Source organism: Lingula anatina, chromosome 2 (assembly GCF_051362555.1).
Source record: "Lingula anatina isolate TDL-2025a chromosome 2, LinAna3.0, whole genome shotgun sequence".
NCBI classification, from domain to species: domain Eukaryota; kingdom Metazoa; phylum Brachiopoda; class Lingulata; order Lingulida; family Lingulidae; genus Lingula; species Lingula anatina.
In genome coordinates, this window is record NC_141768.1 from 47,376,239 (window position 1) to 47,403,506 (window position 27,268).

Genomic DNA, 27,268 nt, shown 5'->3' on the forward strand with positions numbered 1-27,268 from the left:
TTCAGATTCTTTATTGATAAACACATACACATAGGCCTACAATTAAGGTACAATCAATGTGAGTACAACTAACTATAACAGGGCACAAACAAATGAATAAATAGATGATCATGTTTATATTTATATGTTTATATTTTTTTATATATACTAGCCCCCCATCTCCCCCCAAAAAGTTTTATGGTATCTGTGAAGCACGTACCCCATTCCTGTGACTCGTGAATTTCGCTTGTTATTCTCCAGTCTTCGTTAAACGAAGTCATTACACCCAGCAATTCGTAATTTTCAGGATTATCGAGGGGCATAGTCAGTGAGATGTGAATAAAGTTTTAAGTTTACTATGATCTGTGAATTGATGATTTTATTTTGCGTGAACTGTGATCACCCCCCCCCCCCCCCCCCAACGTTAGGCCTATGTTGCGCATAATGTACGTGACTTTGCAAATGTCAGAGTTATCAGTGCCAGTACTAAACAACTGACGTTCAATGTTGGTCACGTTTGCAAAGCGACTGCTATTTTTATTGTAAACTGTCCGAACTACTGTTCAGTTCCCCTAAAAATATTTCTTTTATCAGAGTCAGTGGGAATCCTGGCCTCGTTCGCAGATGGAAACACCCATGATCTAAAAATAGATGCAAATGGCGTTGGTCGGAAGTGAGCACAACACGCGGGACTAGGCAAGTGAGGTGTACCATGTACGCATATTTTTCAATAGAGCGGTATAATTTATTGAGAAGATATTATTGCAAATGTTTAAAGGATACTGAATTCCATGCACTGACGTTCATATTACATATTTTAGTGTTATAATTCCATGCATTTCGCTTTGATTTAAGCCGGATTCACCCTGGTCAATATTTTAACAGTTCAAACTCCATTCCCATAAAGCACTTTATCAACACGCGAGTTCTAACTAACATCACATAGAGCAAAAAGTGTTACTGTGCAAGTGTAAATGTCTCGGGGAGAGGGGTGTTTTCATTGCATCAGTACCATGCAGCTATCGTCTTGTGAGTCATGGCCGTTGATATATTTTTGTTTAAGTCCACGTCAGCCTTGATTCTTGCAGGAAAACGTGTTGGTATTTAATTTGATGACCGCTTCTACGCCGATCGCAGAGTTGTGAATTTGCTCCTTTAGAATCTGTTAAGAAATTGAGCAGAATGTGACGTGATCCTGTTAGCTCGTGCTCTGTACGGTACATGTGCAATAGTCTACAGTATAATCTGCGCGTTCTTTCTGTACATGTACGTAATAAGATAAAGGACTGGCAAGCACACTTAAAGTGAAAGCATTTTAAGTGTAGACTAAAATCTTAATTGTTAGTAATAATAGGTAAGTGTAAGGACCACCTTGTGCATGTGGAACAGGTGTGAGTTACTACTTTATTTTCTGTCTACATACAAGTGTATATGTAATTTCCTCCCCTGATAATACTACTAGTACTTGGGTTATGTCTGACACTAAGACAGTGTTGGATATGATTTTAATAACATCTGTTACTCATTGCTTTTGTTCACAAAATATATCTAAAGGTGTTTGCTTGTGCTCCATCTTTAAAAAACGGGAACACCTAGAAAACTGTTAAACACTGAAGCAGCGGCAAATTACATGAAGTCTGTACCATTGTAATTACTGCATATTTTGGACCTTTTATCATGCTTCATTTAAATTTTTTCTAGTTTAGTGTAGTGTTTCCACCATGTCTGCTGCCACCATCGCTGCCGTAGGTCTGGCCTTGACAGGGGTGATGATGAATTTTGCCATCCACAGGATAGAGGAAGGTGAGTATAGTATGGGGACAGGTAGATGGATGACATAGCTTTTTAGATTGATCTGTAAGCTCATTTGTGATGGCTTAAATTGATTGTGATTGATGATATGATTGTAAATTCTAACGATATTCTGCAGAGATAATATGTACCAAGTTAAGCTACAGCCTTAAGTTATCTGGAGTTTTTTATACACTGTTAAATATGTTTAGAATGAGATATGACATCTCCACAGAGAGTGACATGCCCTGATGTATTGTATATGTTTTAGTAATGAAGGGCACTTTTATTAAATGGGAATTATATGAATGTTCTAGTGTTATGAATTATTTGTATTTCATTTATTGCAGAAAATGTCATAAACATATTTGATGATGGTATCAATTGTCACCATTTCAGGTCACGTTGGTGTATATTACAGGGTGAGTAAACGTTACGTCGTGTGTGCACATCACAGGGCGAGTGCAGACAGCAATTTCTCTTGATAAAGTGGACTAGTAGTGGCATAGCGCATAGATAAGATTATTACTATACTAAAGCTGCTAAACGATAATTAATTACCCCTTAGCAACTTCCGTAGGTATGACAGAAATCTAAGCTGCTAAAGTTGCGAAATTCCTCTTGGAGATAAATCGATCCCAACTTAGTACGATAAGGTCTGGGAGTGGTCCCTAACAGTTATGGCTAATATTGTGCAACTTTAAAGTATTAGAGTAAATAAAGGAGTGAAAATAAAGGTGTGTTGCTCTGATCCCTGCAACCTGTCTAGACTGTGTCAGGTGTTATCATTAAATCATGTTTTACCACTTGTTCTATACTGTCTCATCAGAGTAATTCTGGATCCTCAGAAAACTCTTTACAAGGAATTCATCTGATGCTACTGTACTACAATGAATTGAGCAAATCATACAAGGAAGCTAGTTCAGCATTTCATTTACGAACCATTATTTTGAGCATGCTTTGTCTACATGTTAACAATGCTTACAAACATTCTGCTCCTTTTTTATTGTTGAATGCTCCAATTGCAAACGATAGAATCTTTTTGATAAAGGAAATGCTTATCTTCATTGAATTCTATTCTGCTGAAACTAGTTATCACAGTGAGGTGTGTTGTTATAGATATTATTTTCCCAATTAAAATGGAAAATTGAATTTTATTTTTGTCATAAGATCACCTACTCATTTCTTCCTACATGTACATTTTTCACAGAACACAATATTATGTCTGCTTGTATGAATTTCCATTTTCATTCTGCCATTTATTCCATCTTGATAAATGGGAGTTTTGTTAGATGTATTTTGATGAATAAAACAGCCCTGTGTTAATTACCGTATATATATTATATCTCCAGGGTGGTGCCTTGCTGTCAACCACCAGTGGTCCCGGGTACCACATCATGTTAATATCTGTCTATATATTATATCTCCAGGGTGGTGCCTTGCTGTCAGCCACCAGTGGTCCCGGGTACCACATCATGTTAATATCTGTCTATATATTATATCTCCAGGGTGGTGCCTTGCTGTCAGCCACCAGTGGTCCCGGGTACCACGTCATGTTAATATCTGTCTATATATTATATCTCCAGGGTGGTGCCTTGCTGTCAGCCACCAGTGGTCCTGGGTACCACATCATGTTAATATCTGTCTATATATTATATCTCCAGGGTGGTGCCTTGCTGTCAGCCACCAGTGGTCCTGGGTACCACATCATGTTAATATCTGTCTATATATTATATCTCCAGGGTGGTGCCTTGCTGTCAGCCACCAGTGGTCCTGGGTACCACATCATGTTAATATCTGTCTATATATTATATCTCCAGGGTGGTGCCTTGCTGTCAGCCACCAGTGGTCCTGGGTACCACATCATGTTAATATCTGTCTATATATTATATCTCCAGGGTGGTGCCTTGCTGTCAGCCACCAGTGGTCCTGGGTACCACATCATGTTAATATCTGTCTATATATTATATCTCCAGGGTGGTGCCTTGCTGTCAGCCACCAGTGGTCCTGGGTACCACATCATGTTAATATCTGTCTATATATTATATCTCCAGGGTGGTGCCTTGCTGTCAGCCACCAGTGGTCCTGGGTACCACATCATGTTAATGTCTGTCTATATATTATATCTCCAGGGTGGTGCCTTGCTGTCAGCCACCAGTGGTCCTGGGTACCACATCATGTTAATATCTGTCTATATATTATATCTCCAGGGTGGCGCCTTGCTGTCAGCCACCAGTGGTCCTGGGTACCACATCATGTTAATATCTGTCTATATATTATATCTCCAGGGTGGCGCCTTGCTGTCAGCCACCAGTGGTCCTGGGTACCACATCATGTTAATATCTGTCTATATATTATATCTCCAGGGTGGCGCCTTGCTGTCAGCCACCAGTGGTCCTGGGTACCACATCATGTTAATATCTGTCTGTATATTATATCTCCAGGGTGGCGCCTTGCTGTCAGCCACCAGTGGTCCTGGGTACCACATCATGTTAATATCTGTCTATATATTATATCTCCAGGGTGGTGCCTTGCTGTCAGCCACCAGTGGTCCTGGGTACCACATCATGTTAATATCTGTCTATATATTATATCTCCAGGGTGGTGCCTTGCTGTCAGCCACCAGTGGTCCTGGGTACCACATCATGGTGCCATTCATCACCACATTCAGAAGTGTGCAGACAACACTGCAAACTGACGAGGTGAAAAATGTGCCTTGTGGAACCAGGTATGTACTACTGAATGTTAGATTCTGTTCTAATCCTTTCCATTCCATTCCATATGGACTTGATTTTTTAAAGGTGGAAAATGATAAGATCAAATTAAACATTAAATTGATCAGTAAATGTAGGGTAACAAGTTGTTTGTTCATACCAAGAAAAGTATAAATAAAATATTTGCATATAGATAGTTGCCAAGGTTGGCAATAGTTTTGAAAAGTTTTCCACAACAGGAAAAGTCTGTGCTCCAATGATCACTGATATTATTAAAGTTTTAATCTTCCTTTTCAGTGGAGGTTTCACAATTTATTTTTCTTTCCCTTCAGTGGGGGTGTCATGATTTTTTTCCCTTTCAGTGGGGCTGTCATGATTTATTTTTTCTTCCCTTTCAGTGGGGGTGTCATGATTTATTTTTTCTTCCCTTTCAGTGGGGGTGTCATGATTTATTTTGACAGAATTGAAGTTGTTAATATCTTACAACAAACTGCAGGTAAGGGACATAATTTTATATAGCAAATTTTTGATGCAATAATAACAATTGAAATTAAGATATAATTGCAGACAAAAGTAATTTTGACAAGATTGTCCTTATAAAATAATGATAGGTGTTTTATGCTGTTTTGATATTATTCATATTTTCATGTTACAATTTTTTTCTTTTGTCAGTTTCTGAAATAGTCAAAAACTACACGGCAGACTACGACAAGACGTTAATCTATAATAAAGTTCACCATGAACTCAACCAGTTTTGTAGTGTCCATACCCTTCAGGAAGTTTACATAGATTTATTTGGTGAGAATGATTTATTTAATTTCTCTTATTTCTGAAAATGATTTCACATGGGTTTTCTATTTCTGAATCACAGAAATATATGCAAGTTTATATTTTTTTCATCTTTAGATAGCCATTTGTAAAATCTTTGGATTTTGTGTATTATGATTTTAAGAAGCTCTGGGTCTGCTTGTACTAGGGCAAAAGAGAGATGTTTTCACTAGATATTAGCAGGTATTTCTCTGGCTTATTCTGTGCCCATTTTCAACTTGAATTTTTGCGTAGAAATGTGTCAGCTGACAGCTGGCATCTGATAGAGAGTAGTCCACGGCAGTCATAGGAGAATACCCTCAGCTGTGTTATGTTATCTCCTGAATAGAGGCTATGAGAGCATTCACATCAAGAAGAGCCCGAGGTCTGAGACCTAAATATGGCGGACCTACATGAAAGGATGACTGCATAGACCTTTAATAGTCTCTCAATGAATGTAAATGCTAGACCTCGGCTCTTCTCGATGTGAATGCTCTCTATATTCACCTGGATAGCCTCATTCACTGATGAAGATGCTCTAACAAAAAAAGAAATATTGGAGGCAAACAATTTCATAATTAGCTGATTGAAGAAAAAATGACTATTTTAGTCTGTGACATTGTTTTCTTAAATCATTGCAGACCAAATTGATGAGAATTTGAAAGTGGCTCTGCAGGCGGACCTCAATGTCATGGCGCCAGGGCTGAAGGTGCAGGCAGTCAGGGTGACGAAGCCAAAAATCCCAGAACAGATTCGGAAGAACTACGAAAGCATGTGAGTTACAATCTAAAACCAAGGGCAAAATTATGATGCACTACTTTCTTTGATATTTTGTGGAATTTTTTATCCTTGTTGTAGCTTCAAAATCTATTATGTACAATGATACAAATTAATAAGATTTTTAATGTCAGGCTGGCAAGTGGGAGTATCTGTTCTTGAATATCTAATATCAAAACTTGTGATTTCTTGCTGTAGTTTTTGTATCTTGATGAACACTGACTTCACACTATTCCAGGGAGGGTGAAAAAACAAAACTCTTAATTGCCAAGGAGAAGCAGAAAGTTATAGAAAAAGAAGCAGAGACAGAGAGACTAAAAGCTGTGATTGGTTAGTGGAATATTTAGTATCTGGAAAAGTTTGAAGCTGTAATCATTGAATAAAATTATTGCCCAGACTTACAGCCAGTAGAGACATGCCTATGGCCAGCAATTTAATATTTTTTTTTTCTGGAAAAAGTGGGTCTATTGCCCCCCCCCCCCCCCCTCCCCCTTGATAACTTTAAAAAAATAGCATAAAACCTAGATGGAATATTGATTCAGAGTGGACCTTTTTTTTTTTTTTTACCAAAAGTGTGGTTCTTTCAACCCCTGAACCTCTCCCTGCTTACAGGCCTGAAGAAAGAATGTCTGTGTTTTTTTCATTGTTTTGATCAATTAAATGATAGTTGTTTGACGCAGACTGGTTCTTGCAAAATTCTATGCAGAATTGAAAATTCTGATGCTTGGGGAAGTAATTATTTGATGAAATCAGGTGTTAAAACTCACCTCAAGTGTTGTCTGTTAAAGCTGTATCCAGAAGGAATGTCTCAACTGGAATGTTGATCTGTTAAGAATGTTATAATATTTAAGCCAGAGACATTTATTCTTTAACTTTACATAAAGTTAACAATATTCTGTTCAATTAAATATTCTGGTATCAGGACAATTCCCCCCCGGACAATTCCCCCCCAGGACAATTCCCCCCCGGACGATTCCCCCCCCCCCCAATTATATATATTTATATTCAAATATAAAGTAAAGAGTACAAAGTTCAAATCTTTTTATCCATTTTCTGAATATTTCTTAGTGTGATGATGCAACTGGAGGATAAATAATATTAATTTCATTAAACAAATTACTTTAATGGAGAAGTACAGAACATTTTATTAAAAATCTGATCAAAGTATATCTCCAGGTAAAGGAGGGGTACACAGATGTTCTCACTCATCCAGGTAACCCTTTGATGAATTAACTGTTACTTTTAATTGCTTAATTACCCTCCCCCCTTGATTAAGTAAGTCTTGAATCAAGGTGCACCTCTAGATAGAGGTGGGGTAAACAGATTTTCTCGCTTATCCAGGTATCCCTTTGACTATTTGTCACTTTTAATTGCTTGACCATTATCCACCACCCACCACACTAAAAATAATCATAAAATATCTGTTTACCTGTTCATCTGTTTACCCCACCTTTACCTGAAGGATAGGTGGTTATACTTTGATTAGATATTTAATCAATCTTTCTGTACTTGTACTCAATGAAAAAGGACTTTGTTATAAAATAATTTGTTTCATGATGAAGCTGTATTTTCACACTAAAAATATCAATAAAAAGGAAGAAATTTTTTTAACTTTACACTTTCTACTTTATATTTGTATATAAATGTATATTTCTTGGGGGGGAATCGTCCGGGGGGGATTGTCCTGGGGGGGAATAGTCCGGGGGGGAATTGTCCGGGGGGGAATTGTCCTAGAATCGAAAGTGTTTCATACATGTATGTCCTATAATGGTATTGTCACTTTGCATTTTCAGAGGCAGAAAAACTTGCTCAGGTGTCAAAAATTCAATGGCAGCAAAAAATAACAGAGAAAGAGTCCCAGAAGAAGATTTCAGAGATAGAAGGTAGACTTTGCAGACATATAGTCATTCTTGAGTGTAACAGCTAACACATATGTAATTACTCCTAAGTGTATTGTTAGAATGGTTTTACAAAAGCCATGTGATTGATTTATAGATAAATGTAATTGATTTATATTTTGGAAGAGATACTTGTTTATTTTGCAGACCAGACCCATCTTGCCAAGGAAAGGGCTATGGCAGATGCAACATTTTATGCAGCTCAGAAAGAAGCAGAAGCTAACAAAGTAAGACATGTTTTATTTCGGGCTTTGGCTTTCTGTATAAAAATTTATTTAGTAATCAATCTCTCATAATCATTTATTTCATAAGAAGGTTGCAGGGTGGATCAGTCGAGAGTTGGTAAACAAGAAAATGTAGATTAAAATTTTAATGATGGAGCACTTAACCTGAACATCTTGTTTGATTTGGTGATAACCAGATTATGCTAAGGTCCCATTCAGAATAGGGGACTAACTAGTTCGAGGGCCAAATATGGCCGACCCACTTGAATACTTCACCATGGGATATCTATTCAGTGTCTGTTAGCAGATTAGATGGCAAGCTTTGTAGTAGGTCGCCATATTCGACCCTTGGACTAGTTGGTCCCCTATTCTGAATAGGGCCTAAAAAGTGTTTGGTCACTAGTTTTCTTTGTTAATGTTTTAGTTGAAGCTAACAAAGGAATATTTGGAGCTGATGAAATACAAAGCTCTGACCACCAATACCAAGGTGTTCTTTGGTACAGATATCCCCAGTATGTTCCTGGAGCCCACTGGATCCGGGGCCACAGTGGCTGCTGCCTCTGCTCAGGGGGAGAAGAAGGGTAATTAATATGTTAATTATACTGGCTTCAGTTCAAAAGCAAATAGTAAACAGACAAAATTAGTAGACATTATTAAAGTGGTAGATGACTTTCATCCAAACATGTTTGGTGTGGAAAATTTATCAAGTTTCAAAATTCACAACTACTACATTGTGCGTGTTGAAAGTTTGTGGTTATTTTTCTAGCTGAATAGTGATGATTTAACAGTCTTGTACTACAGTAATTTTACAATATTGTTTATTTGAGATATCATCAGACATTCATCTATTAACTATATAACACAATTGGAAGAGATTTGAGCTGTGACTGAAATAATGATTTAGCTTTTTTTTTTTTAGGTAAAAGTGCCTCCTAGTTTTCCCAAACCTAATGTGACGTAACCCCTGTGACATTCCATACTGGACCTGTGAGAGCCGCCTCAACATAAAAGTGACTTTGTTATCAGATTGAAAACCATTCATCATAATGTTCATGTCCAACTGTGTGATGTATAATGTCAAATGTCCATTCAGTGCTATACTCTGTGTGTCTCAGAAGATATTGGGTAATTTGTGTGTGGTTGTAAATATTGACAGTTGATTTTTCTTGAGCTTCTGAAGAAAAATATATTTTTGGATGTCTGTGGTATCATTTAAGGTTGTTTAGGTGTATTTTGTTTTTGTGGTAAAGTTTTGATTTGGTTGATAGAATGTTAAGAATACTGGATAAATATACTTGATATTATTTAGATGTTTCATTGTAGTTTCTAGGAATCTAAATATTGAAACATGCCATATGATTCTCCGGGGTAGAGTGTCACTGATGAGATGACATATAGACTTGATATGTTAACATTGAAGAATGAAATGAGGCACAAGAGATGCAATTTACAAGCAGCAGTTCTGGTTGTGTCAGACATAATACCTTTAGTGTATCTTGACTTGTATTGTTATGTCTAGTCATTTGATTGTTATCAAAAACTAAAAGTTGTAGCCATTACTTTGTTTTTTCAATTATATTTTTATCTTCAACTGCTAAGCCATTGGTTAATAATAACAATTATTCAGAATGGTGAAGAAGAAAAAGACCTATTTCATTCTTAATACATCGGTTTATCATTGTGTATCATACAGAGATTCTTCCTTGTCGTATTTAGTACCAGTATCTTTTGTTAAACATGTTACATTTATCAGTTTTAATGTTTTAGCCTCTCTTATAAAGGAATAAGAACAAAAGGGCCTCTGTGAATCCTTATGTTTTTTAAAAGTCTGCTTCAATTCTGTGTTAGAAAAAGTTCTAGCGTTTTAGAAAAAGAATTCAATGAATGTTCCCAATTCAACTAGGCAATTCCTATGATTAGATGTGGCATTCATGGGTTTCTCAATAGTACTACGTAGTAATAGTATAGTGCTTAGTTTGTAGGCTTTTTGTATATTGGATCAGAATTACATGTAGTAGCTGCATTATTGAAGCTTGGCTTTTCATTTAATTGGTATTTAATATTGAAGGAAAATAGATCATAGACGTGTGCACATTAAATTTTTTCTAAAATGTTCCTGAAGATAATAGTTTGTAGGTGATGGTATAGAGAAAATCTTTAGAATATAACAGTGGAATAATTTCATGCTTATTATCATATGTTTATTTCTTTTTATTTCCTTTTTCCATTTGCAAGTACCTGTATTTTGTTAATTGATTGTTCTGTACATTTGGCTAAAGATGATGTATGGAATTCTTCTTTTTAGAAAAAGAAATAAATAGAGTTATACCATTGTTTAATATGAAATAAAAACTTCTTGATTCAATATTTGGTTCATTTACAATGTTTTGCATTTGTTGATATCGCGGTTTTAACGTGCATGTCGTGTAGCTGTCAGAAATGCAGTGCATCATATTTACTTCACCAGAATGGAGTTGCAGTAAGTAATCCATGAACATTCACGGGTAGTTGAAACTATAAATAATAAGAGGTTATGGAGATTATTACATTATAAGAAAATAAAAACAAAGGCAGTATGATAATATGTTTGTAAACAGCAAAAAAGAAATTGCTTTCTAAAATCATAGAACTACATTTTTAGGGGCGGATCCAGAGATATTTTCTGACAGTTTTCCAAATTATCTTTGCTGATCCATCCTCCTTTTCTGGCCGTCTTCTGACAGAAGAAATTAGATACCCGTCAATGTAAAGTTGAAAATCTGGAAGACCCAGAAGACGGCCTCAATCCGCCCCTGATCATGGGGTCCAGAATTGTGTGAAAAGAACATTTACATATCTCGAGAAGTATGAAATGGACTCTTCTTGAAATTTCCGAAAAAGTCCGTAGGGTGCTGCCACCTTTTGGTTCTATTTATCACTAAAAGTACAAATTTTCTTCAATAGATGACGCCACAGTATAGCCTAAATATTTAATTTGGCTTATATCCTCAGGCTTTCATCAATTATAAAAAAGGTACAGTTGACTTTATGTCTCACGATACATTTATTTTGTTGAATATCATTATTATTACGACATTTTTGTTTCGCACATTTCGAAAATAAACCTTAAATACCAATGACTTCCTTTTTACCTTACAAGAGAGCATGCGCGTACCTCTCAAACATCAAAATGGCGCTCAAAGTAAAGCTCTGTCGAGAGAGAAACACATATCATTGATAATTGAATGCTCTCTTGAACTGATCGGTAGATTGATTGTTCAGTTTATACCAAATCAAGTACTGGAAGTCACCTAAGATCCAGGATCGGTTACCAGATAGCAGGGTAAGTAATAAAATGATATGTAACAGGCACTCCTTTATTGTAGCCCTGTAATTTGGACATTGAGAAACAAGTAAACAAACAACTCCTACTTCATCGCATTGACTATCCAGTAAAATTTTCTCCACTTTATCAGAATATCGCTCAGATGTTCAAGTTGACTGTTGATTATGATCATTGTCAAATGGCACACGGCCTGTTTAGTGCTAATGCCATTGCATAAGTGATCATCTCCAAGAAACAAAGGGGTCACTTTCGCGATGTAAGAAGAGGAAAGGGGTAAAACCGTCCAAGTGGCCGTGAAGGTGTTTTTGTCTAAAAATTATATTCATGCTGTTCTTCTATTGAAAGTAATAAATAGCACATGTTGCTATTTCTCCCTTCTCAGGATTTATTGGATTATTTCTTTAAAGTTTATTTTTCATTCTTAATAAAGAAAAAAAAAATGAAAAGAAAAATGCACAATATCTTGTAAGTTTTTTATATGTTGGACACATTTTGTGAAGGATTGGGAAGGAAATGTTTAAATTGCTGACAGGGTTGCAATCCTCTGATGATTTCATTCCAGATACTTCTCACATTAAAATGCTTTTGGTCTTAAAATGAACAAATTTAATAAGGTTTGGATTTTTAAGGCAGTGTCAAGGTATTCCCTGTAATGGCAATTAATCTCCATCTTATAAAATTATGATACAATAATAACAAAAACATGCCGTTGCACTTTCAGATACTCAAGTTTTAAAAGATGGCCACTAGATACCCACTGAAGACATACACACGCAAGAACAAGAAAGAATCCTATGCAAGTAAAGCATTTGATGACCTCTTCAATAGTGCCAAAAACAAGCCAGTAACAGAGAGAGCAGGGAACACGGGCAGATGGAGCACTCAGACCTATGCCCCAAGTCGCAGCACTGTAGATGCCAAACGAAGACGGCTCAATAGTGATGAAGATCCGTACAGCTTTGATGAAGGGGACAAGAGTCCCAACAAACTTAAAAATGCTAATGTCCAAACAACTCCTAAGAAAGTCACCAGATCCTCTTCTCAAAATAATGAATCATCTGTCACTCCACCCAAAGTGTTTTATGGAGAGCAAAAAAATGACTTCAAATCCACCAAATCCTACACAGAGGAGAAGAAAATCAGCAAAATTGTCTCAAAAACTGACAAATCCAGCAGCTTGTCCTCGAGAGCTGAGGGAACATCCAGGTCTGTCAGGACCAATAAAAGTACAAAAAGTACTGATTCCAAAAAGCAAATGTCTATAGACTCTTTCACAAGAAGAACAAGCACTAGTCCAAGTGGGAATACGGACCATCAGTATGCCATGGAAGTGTCCCCTCCAACTGCCAACTCCGACGACGGGAACGTGTTAGATACATGCAGCGAGGGCAGCGCAGACTCAGAAATAGTATTCAATTTTAAGACCAGTAGCAATGACAGATCAGATCATAACTATTCTACAGCAAAGGAGAAAAGCAAGGATGTCAAGACTGTGAACTCTCAGCACAGACCAGAGAGGAGATCTCCTAAGAAGTCCACTGCAAAGTCTACCACAACAACATCAACAACATACAGGAGTAGTCATGATAAAGAAGAGCCTGACAGCAGCTCTAAGACATGGTGGTTAGAGTCTTCTCCTACAAGATCCAACTGTGAAGAAAGTTCTCCAGTCAGATTAATCTCTTCCTCTCCTCTGTATTCTCAGAACAGTAAAACAAGGACTACAACAACAGACTATGATCTCCAGACTGAGGAGGGTACCAGTAATGCTCATGTATCAAAACATAAACAAACCCATACTGTCAAGAATGGGAGTAAGTCTTCTATAAGTAAAACGGAAGATGTTAAAAATGATCATAAAAAATCAACTGACAGTGATAACAAAGTCGAAGATGACAGCAAGGTTAAAGTTCAAACTATTCAGAGACAAGATTCCACTAAAGTTAAAGTTCTAGAGCAGGACGAGTGGTTGAAATTAGTAGGCGGAAAAAGTTCATACAGTAAAAGTAACAAAGGCAGCAATAAAATTAGTAGTAGTAGTACTAGTAGTAGTGTTACTAAGAAAGAAGTCAAAACTAAAGAAAAGGAGAAACCCAAGGAAGTAGAGGAATTCACCCTCAGTGATAGTGATGACAATGAAAATGGCCAAGTAAATGGAGAAATTGCTGTGAGGCAGAGACAAGAGCTAGATCCAGAAAAGAAAAAACTTATAGAAATGAGAAATCAGAAACTGCAGCAGATGGACAGAATAAAAGAGCCTAAATTTGGACCTGCCACCAAAAGATTGCTTAGCAGTCCAAAGAAGGTATGTCTTTATGACATGTAAGGGGGGGGGGGGGCTCACACTGAATGCAGTAAGATTAATGGAGTAATGCACCTCCTCCTGGCTTTGAGTAGAACACTAAAGCTCATGATTATTCAAGTATGTTGGAAACAAGGTGTGTGTTAGTCTGGTTACATTCAGTGAGATTCCCTACAGAGTAAGTTATCACTACCTAGTGTGACAATGATAGCTAGTAAGATGGTTTCTTTGTGAACAAACTCTATGCAAACTTCATAATGATGCTTCTACACAAAGAATATTTGTAGAAAGTTTTATCACACCATCAATCATTTTGTTTCTGTAGAAATCATAAAGATGATTGAAAACTGAGGAAGTTATTGGCAGTCTTTGTTCTTGTAATATTGCAGGTCTCTCCAAACTTGCCTGGCACTGGGAAAGCTGTGTATAATCCCAGGCCCTGGGCAATGACAAAAGCTGCTAGTGTTGGGGTAGGTATCTTTAGGACAGTTTTTGTCAATTTTATAAGTATGTTATATACACTGTGAATTTGAGAAACTGTACTTCTTGGCATAATACAAGTGGAAGATGTCTGTTGTTGTGACACATCCAACCCCCCCTTGTTTATTTATTTTACTAATTTTTTATTGAGTGATTGGTTTAAAATTGGTTTAAATCCATATTTTCAATTCACAAACCAGTGTTAATACCACACTTTATCAAGCTATATACCTCTCCATGTTTTCCAGGACATAGGTTCTAGTCAGGAGTCTCAGAGTTCAAGGGGAACCTCCTCCTCTGCTGCCTTCACCCCAGACTTTGATGAAGATTTGAAGCCTCCCCCCAAGCTGCACAGGACCACCTCCCTGCCCAAGAAGTTGTCAGAACCACAAGCTGTGACCTCTCTCAAGGTGCAGAGAGAATACAAACAGGTTGGAGACTGTCTATCTGTCTGTCACCTTGGGCATAACTTAATGAGGACCTCTATCACAGAAGTTATATTATTAGATTAACTGCTCCATTTTGCATTTCTTCCATGATGAGATAAATCTTACTTCATGGCAGTGATTACAGAAAGAGGCTTTAACGGCATTTGAAATGTTATGATATTGTTATATGTGATATCTATTTCTTAGCACAGTTGTTAGTTTTCAGTGCAAGAAAGAAGTAAGATAAATCTTGTTTCATGCTGTCCTTTCAGCTGTTCACTGTGGTACGCAATGTTAAAGAGGCCCATGAGTGCCAGGAGCATGGAGAAACTCAGGAGTTCTTTGATGACATTGAGTACCTCCTGGATGGACTGAGAGATGTACAGAGCCCCAGTACACGATGTCTGAGGTACCTTGGGTGTAGGACAGATATAGATATAGTACTGAAAAATATAGAGTACTGGATAGGATAGGATAGTAGGAAATGCTACTGGAAAAACTGGGCTCTTTTCACATTGCATGATACAGTGATTATTACAGCTCCAGTTTCAGATATTGACAGCTTCTTGGCTATAACTTAAGAGAGTCAGCTAAATAAAGCCCCCATAATCCACACCTCCAGTTAGAAAACTGTTCCCTGCAATGTGAAAAGAGCCATAGATCTCTTACTGTGGCAGCATACATTGTGATGTGACAGTCCAGTCTTATTTTTTTTATTATTTTTTTTTTTTTTGGGGGGGGGGGGTTAACACTCGGTACAATGTGAGGAGAATCCTCTCTTGTCTTGGTTGCTGTGGTAATACATAAGTGGTAGCTTTGTTACAGTTAATACATTATTGATGTATACCTCCTATGATTGCACATTACCTTTACATAATAACAATAACTGCTGCACTGGAGAGAAAATGACTTGAATTGTGTTATTGTATTTTTGTATAAGATATGTTTTCTGCTGTTTTAGTCCATTACTATTATACCATTCTGGTTGTAAGCAACTGTTTTGTTCTCTGTTTCAGTTGTATGGGGCTAGCCACCAAAAGTGCAATGGCAGCTTTCAGGATGCATCTCCGTGCACACGGCGTTGTCACGAGGATATTCACAGCTCTTCATGATGCTTGCTCACATCCTGTAAGAACAACATTGATATTACACTTCATTTGTTGTACTGTGTGGTGGATAAAAAGAACAGTTTGAAATCTGTGTATAATGAGCTTTACAGAGCTGTTTACAAAGTTTCTCTTTGTTGTCTGATATAACAAAATCATTTCAATTGTTCTGGAAAACATCTTTTCATTTATCTATTTATTTATTTATTTTTTTTTTTAGGGGGGAATGTTTGGTTATAATTCATCTTGCATTTCTGATGCACTGGCAAAATCTTGGCTTTTAGAAAAAAAAAAAGATTGACCTATTGATTCCTCTCTTGCAGAGTTTGGCCCTGGCCACAGCCACTGTGATGCACATGTTGAGTCGCGACAGGTTAAATATGGACCTGGACAAGGAGTCGCTAGAACTGATGGTGAAACTGCTCAGCGTTGACGCCCAGTACACCTCAGAGAATGTCAGCGCAGACAGGGAGTACCAGAAAACACGGGAGAAGGTTACAGAGCTGTTGACACAGATCAAGAAAGAGGGAGGGGCAAAGCATCTGGATTTGACTGACATTTCTGTAAGTTTGATTATGCCTGGGATTCGGTTTATTTTATACTGAGATGAAAGTTATTTATCTTTATATACAACTCTACACTTTTTATCCCAACCACTAAAGCATTCCTGGACATATAACACTCTGAGATTGGGTGCTCTTATCCATTCATTCACTCACTCATTATTTTATTCCTTTATTCATGTAATATTGATCTTGGTTTTATGTAAAGAAATACCAGTACTATGCTCCTTTCTTGTTACTACATTGTAGAAGCAATGTTGCTGTATTAGTTCAAATGGTGATTATAATGGACTTTAAGTACAGGTCAGATCAAAACTAGGCATGATCCTTTTTTTTTTTCCAAAGGTATACTATCAAGACAATCCAGCCCTAAAAAAAATCCCCACCCCACCCCCTCCTGTTATGAGTAGCATACTGAAAATCAACTAAGTAATATTAAGAAAAATTATGCCTGCCTTTAATAAAATGTATCTTCAGGTAGAGGTGGGGTAAACATCATCTCACTCATCTAGGTTTCCTTTTGATGAAATGACTCTTACTTTATAGTGTTGTTCCCCCTTTATCCCTCAATCACATTGCCTTCCTTTAATCAAGGTGCATCCCCTGGTGGAATTAGAGTAAACAAATCACACTCATCTTTTAATCTTAGGCCTGTTTAAGTGCATAAGTGAGCTTCCTGAATTTTATAATTAGTAGTCAATCCTTGCTTTTTAAAATTCATTTTCTGTTTCCTTTCTTTCTTATATTCAGTAAAATAGTCAAGAAATGTATAAATATATTTAAAATATATTTTTCAACAGTGGTGTATTTTTTTGCTGGGGGGGGTGGGGGGTGCAGGGGTAGTTGGTACTTGTTTGGGGGATGGGGGGGATGTCCTAGAATCTTTTTCAATTTATGTGATGTTGACCCTGTACATAACATAAGTCTGGGGTTGAACTGTCACAGTCACTTTGTATACTGCTGTATTATTTTGTCAGTCTAAAAGTTTGAACTGATTTAAGTTATCTAAACATGTGTTTTCTACCTGGTCTTTTTGTAGACAAGATGACAGGGAGAAGTACCACATAATGACATTATTAAGATTATTGTCTGTCTATACATAGATTTAAAAGCACCCAAAAAGAATTATCCTCGTATTTGTAAGAATGAGTCTTGAATTTAAGAAGACTTCCCACATTTTTCAAGCTACTTAAGATATTTGTACACATAATAAGAGTAACCATTACCAGTATCTCCTCAGAGTATTTCTCTGTATTCCAGACTGGCAAGTTGGCCATGGAATCCATGCTGAGTCTGACCTCAAGGAAAGCTGGAGAGTGGTTTAAGGAGGAACTCAGAGCCCTGGGAGGACTGGACTACTTTGTGCAATCAGGTAGGACTATAGTGAGACTGACTCTGGAAATAACTTCATCAATGGTCTAAGTGAAGGCAGAGATATACAACAGTCCCTGTTTAGTCCTGGTGAGGGTGTACCTGGTGTCTTACCCTCTCTGCAAACTGTCTTATCTCTGCTGTCTCCATAGCTGACCATGTATAGAGCCAATGTGTTGTTGGTATTATAACTATAATAATAATAATATTAATATTGATAATAATAGTTTATTATTATTATTATTATTATTATTATGTCAAGACTTAACAGGTAGACTTAAGTATGCCCTGTGTGAGCTGGTACCACCAAAGGGCTACAATGGAGCTACTCTTTATGGAAACTGGTGTGAACAAAAAACTGAAACCAAAGAAGTGTCTTATTAGGGTTATTTGATGTGTCTGTGTGTTGGTCACTGTTATTTCATCTTCCAGGCCATAGATACTGACACCTCACTGAGAATATAACTTTAGAAAGGCATAAACACAAGCCTCACCGCGTTGTAAACACAGAAGCCTCTCATTTAACTATGAACATGATACATCTTCCTGACCCGATTACCAGGACACATATTGTTTTCTCTTCTTGGCAGCTGATGAAGCTTTGCTAAGATAGGATATTAAAGGGTTTCAAGGGGAAATGAATCATAAATTGTCTTCAAAAACAATGTTGTATTAAGCCCCACGGTTCACAGTATCATGTTCTTATTTCAGTTGCTGACTGTGTGGATTATTTCATCATGGAGGATGAAGAATTATCAGAGTCCCATGTTGACAAACTTAGGACAATAGACCGCTGTCTGAGGGTCTTAGAAAATGTAAGTTGGAAAAGGACTTCTAATTATTTAAGAGAAATTATAATAGAGTCATGTTTCATTGAACTTGGGGCTTTTGTGGGGTTACTAGGCATCCAGGTATCCTTCCAGCCCATGCTGTACTCCCTGTACAGGGGGTTCTTGGTGTGTGATAGAGTTCTGTTTCTGCAGGGTGTCATACAGTGAATTTTGTGTTTGTTTCCAGCACCAATGTCACCTGTTAATGCAGTAGTAAGGCCATAATTAAGGGCATAAAGATACACTTCTTAAGCTTAAAAACATCACTAATGCTTATCTAAGATGGCCATATAGTTCCCTCTGAATTGTATTTCTAATGGAAAGAACAGAAATGTAAACAATAGTTATTTATAGAAATGTAACCACAAAGGTTTGCATAACAAGATTCCAAGGACAATTGTAGGTGATATACCTGTATTGTTCAAAACATTCTTGAAGATGATTATGTTATTGGCTTTGTGCTCGACTCCTGTATGTCTGTATGAGAACTGGCATTGAGAAAATAACAGGAAAGGTAAGAAAAAATTGTATTGTTAACAAATGGGAACAGTGAAGAGCATTTTCGTGTTTTGTTTATTTCAGGTGACTTTCATGAACACTGAAAATCAGACATATCTAATTGGCTGCAAGAATTCTACCTTAATTACAGCTCTCTGCAGGTTAGTGAAGCTAATTATGTTATTTGTAGATTGTGTCACTCAAACTAATCACTATCTTTGGCAGAGATGAATTCCTCTAGTGTTGGAAAATGATTACACTTACAGTGTCGCCTATTTTGTCAGCCTTCACATTGCTATATGGATGGAAGTATGGGATGAGAATCATTTGTAATGATAATAATTTTACCAGTATAAATTGCCTTATACATGTTTCATTGTAATGAAAAAGAAGATATATTGACATCCTGTTTAGTCATTGATTTATCTGAGACATAATGGATTAAGTCATCCCAATCTTGACATGGACAGAATAGATTTTGTCTCTGAAACTGAACAGTAACTGTATGGTATATATGTCAGGAGTAGAAGTATAGGCTAAGGTTAATTTTGGTGTCTTCCAGGGGTTTAAAGGTGTGTGAAGGAGCCATGAGTCAGTACACCCTGAGTGACACAGATAGTAAGACAGTGGACAAGAACAGCACAGGATACATTATCTTCCATACCCTGCTCTCAATACTCAGGGTGCTCCTGAATATAACACATGATAATGGTAAGTACTAGTAGGGATACTCAGGGGGCTCCTTAATATAACACATGATAATGGTAAGTATTGATACTCAGGGTGCTTCTCAGTATAACACATGATAATGGTAAGTAGGTATGAGAGAAATACACCAATTAATGTATGTGATTTGAAAAATTGTTTCAATTTAACCAATAAGCTGATACAAGAAATCAATACTGGTTTCAATTTAATTCACTTCATAATTTACTATATTTACGTTCGTAACAAAGGTGTAATTGTCATATTTCCAGAGTTTGGCAGTACAAAGGTTGGTTCTCAGCATGGACTTCTGAGCACTGTACTGCTGTGTATACTACAGATACCCAAGTACGCGCCCTCAGACCAGAAGTTTGATCTCTTAGTCTTGGTAAGTCTGTCTTCTGTGATACAGAACTTTCTGTGAACCAGACAGCTTGTTCTACCATGTACCAGACCTGTACCCTCATGTATGTCCCAGACCTGTACCCTCATGTATGTCCCAGACCTGTACCCTCATGTATGTCCCAGACCTGTACACTCATGTATGTCCCAGACCTGTATCCTCATGTATGTCCCAGACCTGTACCCTCATGTATGTCCCAGACCTCTACCTTCATGTATGTCCCAGACCTGTATCCTCATGTATGTCCCAGACCTGTACCCTCATGTTGTCCCAGACCTGTACCCTCCTGTATGTCCCAGACCTGTACCCTCATGTGTGTCCCAGACCTGAACCCTCATGTGTGTCCCAGACCTGTACCCTCATGTATGTCCCAGACCTGTTCCCTTTTGTATGTCCCAGACCTGTACCTTCCTGTATGTCCCAGACATGTACCCTCATGTATGTCCCAGACCTGTACCCTTTTGTATGTTTCAGACATGTACCCTCATGTATGTCCCAGACCTGTACCCTCATGTGTGTCCCAGACCTGTGTCCTCATGTATGTCCCAGACCTGTTCCCTTTTGTATGTCCCAGACCTGTACCTTCCTGTATGTCCCAGACCTGTACCTTCATGTATGTCCCAGACCTGTACCTTCATGTGAGTCCCAGACCTGTACCCTCATGTATGTCCCAGACCTGTTCCCTCATGTATGTCCCAGACCTGTTCCCTCATGTACGTCCCAGACCTGTACCCTCATGTATGTCCCAGACCTGTACCCATATGTATGTCCCAGACCTGTACCCTCATGTATGTCCCAGACCTGTACCCTCATGTATGTCCCAGACCTGTACCCTCATGTATGTCCCAGACCTGTACCCTCATGTATGTCCCAGACCTGTACCCTCATGTATGTCCCAGACTTGTACCCTCATGTATGTCCCAGACCTGTAATCTTGTCTGTGTTTTAGATAATATCTTTGAAAAAATAAATAAAAATGGTGATATGAAAGCCACAGAAATGCTATGTAGTTTTGTAAAGAAAAGGAAAGCATAACTTTAGCGTAGATATGAAATTAAAAAATCATAACATTAACCGGATGAACATTTGTCATGTGTTGGTAATATTCCAAAGAAAAATCAAATCATTCTTTTTGTTCTCCAGGGTCTTGGACTTCTGATTAACTTAGTTGAACACTGTGATATAAACAGAAGATTGCTGATGTCCACAGAGACAGTCAGTTCCTATGATTCCACATCCCAAGCTGGCAGTCTGGAGGCCCCGGAGGCACTAGTACAGGTCAGTGACACACCACATGGCTCTGAGGATCTCTGCTTTGAGAGAAGTGTTATGTGGATTGTATACAGTTTATTATAAGTTATTGGATACTGCAGTTCCTGAAACTGGTAGTTTTAGTTAGAATGAAATGAAAATCACCAGTCTGGGCACTTTGTTGTGTTGTACTCAAATTTGTCTGGTGAAAATTTAAGATGTAGGACCGATTTTTTTGCCCAATGTATCAACTATCTGGTTGAAATTGATTTGTCTGAAATAGTCCAGTTATTTGGTTGAAGGAAATAATGCTAATAATGAATTGGCAGGTGAAATGATGAAAAAGCTCCATATAGAGATAACTTTCCACATAAATCGGTGAATAGTTGAAGCACTGATCAACATTTTCTGTTATTGGTCATCAGCTAAGGATTGACTACGTTTTACACATTTCCCTAATATGTTTCACTTGTTAATGGTCATTATATCAAATGAAATAACCACCAGTAAGAGCCTTGTATTGATTTCTGGCCTGTGAGAGTCTATATATAAAGAGCACCTGTTGTGTTATGGTTACAGCTATTCCTGCAGAGAGACGAGGCTGCCAGGAATGCTGAGGCACAGGACGAGGAGGAAGCAGATACCTCGGCAGCAGAGGGCACGTCGCAGGAGACAGTGGACAAGAGCGGAGAGTGGAGAGAGTCGGAGTCTGGCATAGAGTGGGTGGTACTGAATGAAGATGACCCCGCGGCCCTCAGTGACAGTGATGATGAAATGGAGGAGTTGCCCAGCTCACAGGATGAGAATGACCCCTTGACCAAAGGTGAGAGGACGTTACAAGGGTGACATTCTTTTACCTACTGTAGTGAAGTGTTTTCTGTTTAAATTAGAGCACATTTCAAATTCTGTTGAAAACTTCGGATAGTGCCTTCAAAAATTGGAGATTGAATTTGGTACAGTTTCTTTGTTGTGTAACTAGAGGGTATAAAATTTGACATTGCTAAATTTTTATTGTCACAGAAAAGGTATCTTGATGTTTAAGATTTATTTATTTATTTTAGCATTGCACAAGGCAGGAAAACACATGGAAGACAGTATAGTAGCATCTTATGTGTCCCTACTTATTGGCTGTATCATACAAAATAACAAGGTAAGAGTTGCTACATCCTATGTTTTATGAACATTATAAATAGGTGAACTTAAATGATATGATATCATATATTGCCTTGTGTTTTTTTTTTTCCTTGGGTGTCTTCAGCTCACAGTTATTTGCAAAAAAAAAAAAATTTAAGAATTACTCGGAACATGTATTATTGCTCCTGACATTTAAGTGGTTCAAGGTACATTTGATGCAATCTATTGCGGTATTTTGATATTAGATTGTTTTTCAAAAAGGAAGAGAGCTTTAAAAAGTAATTTCCTTTCCAGTCCTACGTGGAGCGCATCCAAAGCTCACTGCCAGAGAACGGATTTGACTCCATGGTGAAACTGTTATATAAGTTCCTAGGATTCATGAACCTCACTGTAAGTTTATGTTGTATATTTGACTCCATGGTGAAGCTGTTATATAAGTTCCTAGGATTCATGAACCTCACATTAAGTTTATGCTTTGTTTGTTCACAAAGACAAATTGTTTATAAATAAATTACCTGTGCGATCAAACAAGATTCAAGGGGCAAAGGTTTAGGTGCCATAACTCTATTTGAACTATCTCTTGAAAAAGTGGGGAGAATTATAACCTCTTAGAACAGGAGGAGTTGTTTCTATTAATTAATTTATCTCTGAGGAAATGCTGTTGAAGGCCCATCTGTGTTTGGGTGATGTAGCAACATGTGATTTGAAATGTATACTTGAATAGATTATCAAAATGTTAGCAGTGTGTGAGCAGTAATGTAGACTCGGACTGTATCATAACCTTTTATTTTGCTTTTGACATTGTTGTTGAATTGTGAAACTGTGGAGCACAGGGCATGACATGTGTTATTACTGTTATGTATAGATAGCATTTTGTGGACTTCCAACATTTATTGAAAAAAATTTTTGTTTTCCAGGAAGCTGTTGGAAACAGCGGTGGTACCTCCATAAAGAAAGTCATCGATATTTTAGAATCATGTTGAGAAGTTCATTCTGATGGCCCCATTCCTCAAGGTCACTATGACAAAGGTCAAGGTCGGCTAACTGGTCAGCAAACTATGCCTTGATTATTTCAAAGGAGATTTTTCCTGGTTTGCATGAGAAGGACAGCATTTCTGCTAATTTGATTGTCAATATGAGAGTATCGTATTCCTTTTTAAATCCTCATTGCAATTGTTTGTAACTACCTCAGGACTTTTTTTTTTCAAAGTACATTACCTGAGAACCCACAGGTGAAGGAGTTGACATATTTTTCTTTTTAGCTATGGAATTTAATCATTGATTTTTTAAGTAAATGAAAATCCCTTTAACAGGAATATTTACTGGAGGTGTACAGTTAAGAAAATCATTTAGATTAATTCACATTGGTATTTATTATTGGAAGAGAGGTGGAAGAAGTCTGTAATTTGAGTTCATTGTTTGCATTTCGACATGCAAACTACATTCAGAATGAGGTACTGTGTTTTGTGTGAGTGTGAAGAGATGTCTGTACATAGAGACTCCTGTATTGGGAGTAATTTTACATCAGAATAACAGTGTTTAAAGAAAAAAAAACAGTGAAAAAGGATGTATAAATGCTTGGTTAAGTAAATTTGATATTATTTAGAAAGAAAATATCTTCCCATCCTCGAGTCCTGAACTATGCATTTAATATTTAAAGTTCATATTCTTTACAAAATAATACTGGTCCTTCTCTGTGTCAGATAAGTGAGGACATGGACAATGTAGACAGTGAGCCAGGCGATTGTAAGAGATCCTATTTGTTATTGTATTCAACTCGATATAATGACAGCATATTTTAGATGTACACAATAAATATATAATGTATGGTAATGATGTGTTTTTCAGTGTGTGTTCACTTGAAACTTGCCTCTAGGTTTGTCAGAACATGGTGTCAATACAAATGAAAAGAATAAAAAAACAGGCTTAATTGAACTAGCATTAGGCATTTTACCAAGGGCTTAACTTTTATATTTGAAAAATCAAGAAATATTTTTCATAAAAGGACTCTTTGTTATCTTGTTTTGCTACTACATTAAACAAGATGCATTTTTCCACCATGTGGCAAGTGTAGCTCAACTCAAGATTTTGCTCTGATTTCTGATCATTTGCTTGCCTGAATGATACCTGGGCCCCGTAACTCAAAAGCATTGTGCGTTGCGACCAAGTGCAAAGCATCTCGATTCCGTAACTCACCCATACTCATCCCATATAATACATTGTAGTCTCTATTTGATATCGCTATTCGCATGATGCACCCATGATTCGCGTGATGCTTTCGAGTTACGGGCCCAGTTCTGGCTTTGATCACTCGCTAGGGCAGAATGTGCCAAATTAGAAAAAATAATGAAGTCACAGAGGAAAGTCAAGTTGTTTTTTAACAAAAATTGAGCTTGACAGAATTTCCAATTACAAAATAAGGAAAGATGTTCACCAAAAATGTACAGTAGTTACTCAATCTTTTCAATATTATCAGACTTCAGATGCATAAATTATAATCACAAAAATTGCACTTAAATATAGCATTTGTGATGCTTTTACTGCATTGAATAGAACTATAGAGTAGCCTTCTTTTCAATTTTGTTGCTGCCATGTAATTTTAAGAAATAATTACTTTAAAATACAGTATCTGTAAAATTTACAATTTCTCCCCTTGAAAAGATTGAGCAATTACAATAAGTGTGGCTTTATAACTATATGCTGGCATATACATCTAATAGTTCTATAATTAAAATATTCAATAATCAATGTTTATGATATGCATATCTTAAAGCTTCAAATTTATTTCCTAGCTGTAATGGATGAAATGTCTTGATGGGGGTCATTCCATGATATTTTTTCCCCTGTAATATGTTTCATCTCCCTACAAACCTTTTGGTCATTGCTATTTCTGCTGATGCTCTCTTATGTTGTTGATGCATTTCATGGGATGTGAAAAGGTAAAACCATCTCATGGAGGGGAAGTTTTGTTTTTGGTGGAAAAAATGTGAAGTGGCTCATAAGTTGTTTAATTGGAATAGCCAATTTTTTTCCTTCTAGTAAAAACGATGTGTGTGTGTGTTTAAATTTATTTTTTGGTAATTTGACAATTTACAAATATAATATAATATACTTTTTATCATTCAAAATTTTCTCTTCCTTTTAGTGAAGATGTCTGGAGTTCTGGGTACGTTGCATTTTCTACTGTAAAAATGATATTTTGTAATCATGTAAGTCTGTCATTTTTTAATTCAAAAAGTTTTACAATATTTGTTTTTTTGACGTCTGAAAAAGAAGCTAAATTAGAAGGTTGCTTCTGATTGTAAAATGATTTCTATTGTTTTTCTTCCAGACTTGAACAAGGAAGTGAAAAGAAACAGCTGGTAAGTTTGAAATTTATTCTATTCTATTTTCAATTTTTGACAAGGAACTGAAAGGAGATAAATGTTGGTAAGTTTGAAATTTTTCATCTTCTGTTTACAAATTTTGACAAGGAAGTGAAAGTGGTTAGCTTCTGGCAAGTTTGGTGACTCATTTCTGACCTAAATAGCCAACTGTTGATGTAGAGGGTGCTGCCCCCTGTTGGCAGAATCAGTTGACAGTAATGAATGATGAAGTGCGGAATTACTTTGAACCACTGATTTCTTTATAATTTGATTAAGCACATCTTATAAATTACTACCTATTAGAGGACAAAAGAAGGTAGACGGACTTGAGAGAAAAGATTAATTTGACAGCTCTTTTTATGTGATACATAAGCTATGAATTGTAATGGGTTTTTCAGTAAAGCTTGCCTGGCAGCTTGGTCTCATTCATAACTTGCACTGAATTTATGTTATTACAGCAGTGGAATGTGAGACCTGTCTCTTCCCCTATCATATTTTTATAAATTTCATTGGGTGTATGCTTAACTCATTTTTTGCTGTTCGACTTTCATAAAACACGGCGCTATTTCCAATTATTAGATTTAAAGGCCAGATGAATTGCTGCTTAAGCCCTAACGGCCTTCCAACCATTAGATGTGTCATAAATAATAGAACTTAGGATCCATAAAACAGCACAATTGGTAGGTTCTAATATGAGACTTGACATTGTAAAAGTATTTCATTACAGCCAGTAAATTTATTAGGACTTAAATTGTAAGGCACAAAGCTTTAGGGGCATTAATCATTGCGAGCTCTGTTCTTGGAACCCGCACTTTCAACAAGTAAAGTAAAGGGGTGTCAGACTGGATTAGGGTTACAGTTAATTCTTGTTCTACCTTGTAGTTGCTTTTAAAATGATTTGAGATCCTCCGGGAAATGATAGTAGTTTTCAACCATCTGTGGATGCCCTTGCTGCCAGACTTGGACACTTTGTTTTTAAGACAGGAGGCTTGATGTCATGCGTGTAGGGAAAGTCGAGGATTGTAACACCAGAAAATTCAAATTGCCTTAACTTGATTATTTGGTGGAAGATGAAAGATGAAGTATTCATATTTTCTCTCAGTGAATTACGGAAGCTCTCATCTAAGCTCAAAATTAAATCAGACGGGGAATTATTCACTTGCATTTTATCTCTGTGTTTTCCCAAAAATGTCATTTTAGAAAAAAAAAATGTCTTGTTTTTCTCTGCTTAATTTGAGATGTTGTTTTAGAGGAGGAATTTTATTCTGTAGAAAGGTGATCAAATTGAAAAGAAAAAAATGTGTAAGTATTATTTGA

The 27,268-nt window shown here is 36.9% G+C and overlaps 2 protein-coding genes and 1 long non-coding RNA gene across 3 annotated transcripts in view; all 3 read left to right on the forward strand.

Moving 5' to 3' along the window:
- The first annotated feature begins 541 nt into the window (after positions 1 to 541).
- On the forward strand, positions 542 to 10,555 carry LOC106156430 (erlin-2-B). The gene is made up of 12 exons (XM_087005704.1): positions 542 to 693; positions 1,681 to 1,782; positions 2,170 to 2,192; positions 4,371 to 4,498; positions 4,919 to 4,980; positions 5,157 to 5,282; positions 5,933 to 6,065; positions 6,307 to 6,398; positions 7,862 to 7,951; positions 8,114 to 8,193; positions 8,615 to 8,771; positions 9,110 to 10,555. The coding sequence occupies exons 2-12, from the start codon at positions 1,701 to 1,703 to the stop codon at positions 9,124 to 9,126; spliced, it is 990 nt and encodes a 329-aa protein (XP_086861830.1). The 5' UTR covers positions 542 to 693; positions 1,681 to 1,700; the 3' UTR covers positions 9,127 to 10,555.
- A 759-nt stretch (positions 10,556 to 11,314) lies between these two features.
- LOC106170285 (wings apart-like protein homolog) lies at positions 11,315 to 24,419 on the forward strand. Its single transcript, XM_087005705.1, has 17 exons — positions 11,315 to 11,512; positions 12,237 to 13,820; positions 14,207 to 14,287; positions 14,546 to 14,728; positions 14,998 to 15,134; positions 15,742 to 15,853; positions 16,155 to 16,394; positions 17,655 to 17,766; positions 18,477 to 18,580; positions 19,178 to 19,254; positions 19,656 to 19,804; positions 20,071 to 20,186; positions 21,345 to 21,479; positions 22,032 to 22,275; positions 22,514 to 22,602; positions 22,881 to 22,976; positions 23,504 to 24,419. Exons 2-17 carry the CDS (start codon positions 12,255 to 12,257, stop codon positions 23,567 to 23,569), a joined length of 3,507 nt encoding a protein of 1,168 aa, XP_086861831.1. The 5' UTR covers positions 11,315 to 11,512; positions 12,237 to 12,254; the 3' UTR covers positions 23,570 to 24,419.
- Positions 24,420 to 25,640: 1,221 nt separating this feature from the next.
- Positions 25,641 to 27,268, forward strand: part of LOC106156437 (uncharacterized) — a 43,094-nt gene continuing 41,466 nt past the window's right edge. The window contains exons 1-2 of the long non-coding RNA XR_001237708.2: positions 25,641 to 25,752; positions 25,918 to 25,948. This is a non-coding gene — a long non-coding RNA (uncharacterized LOC106156437). The remainder of the gene's footprint in view (positions 25,753 to 25,917; positions 25,949 to 27,268) is intronic.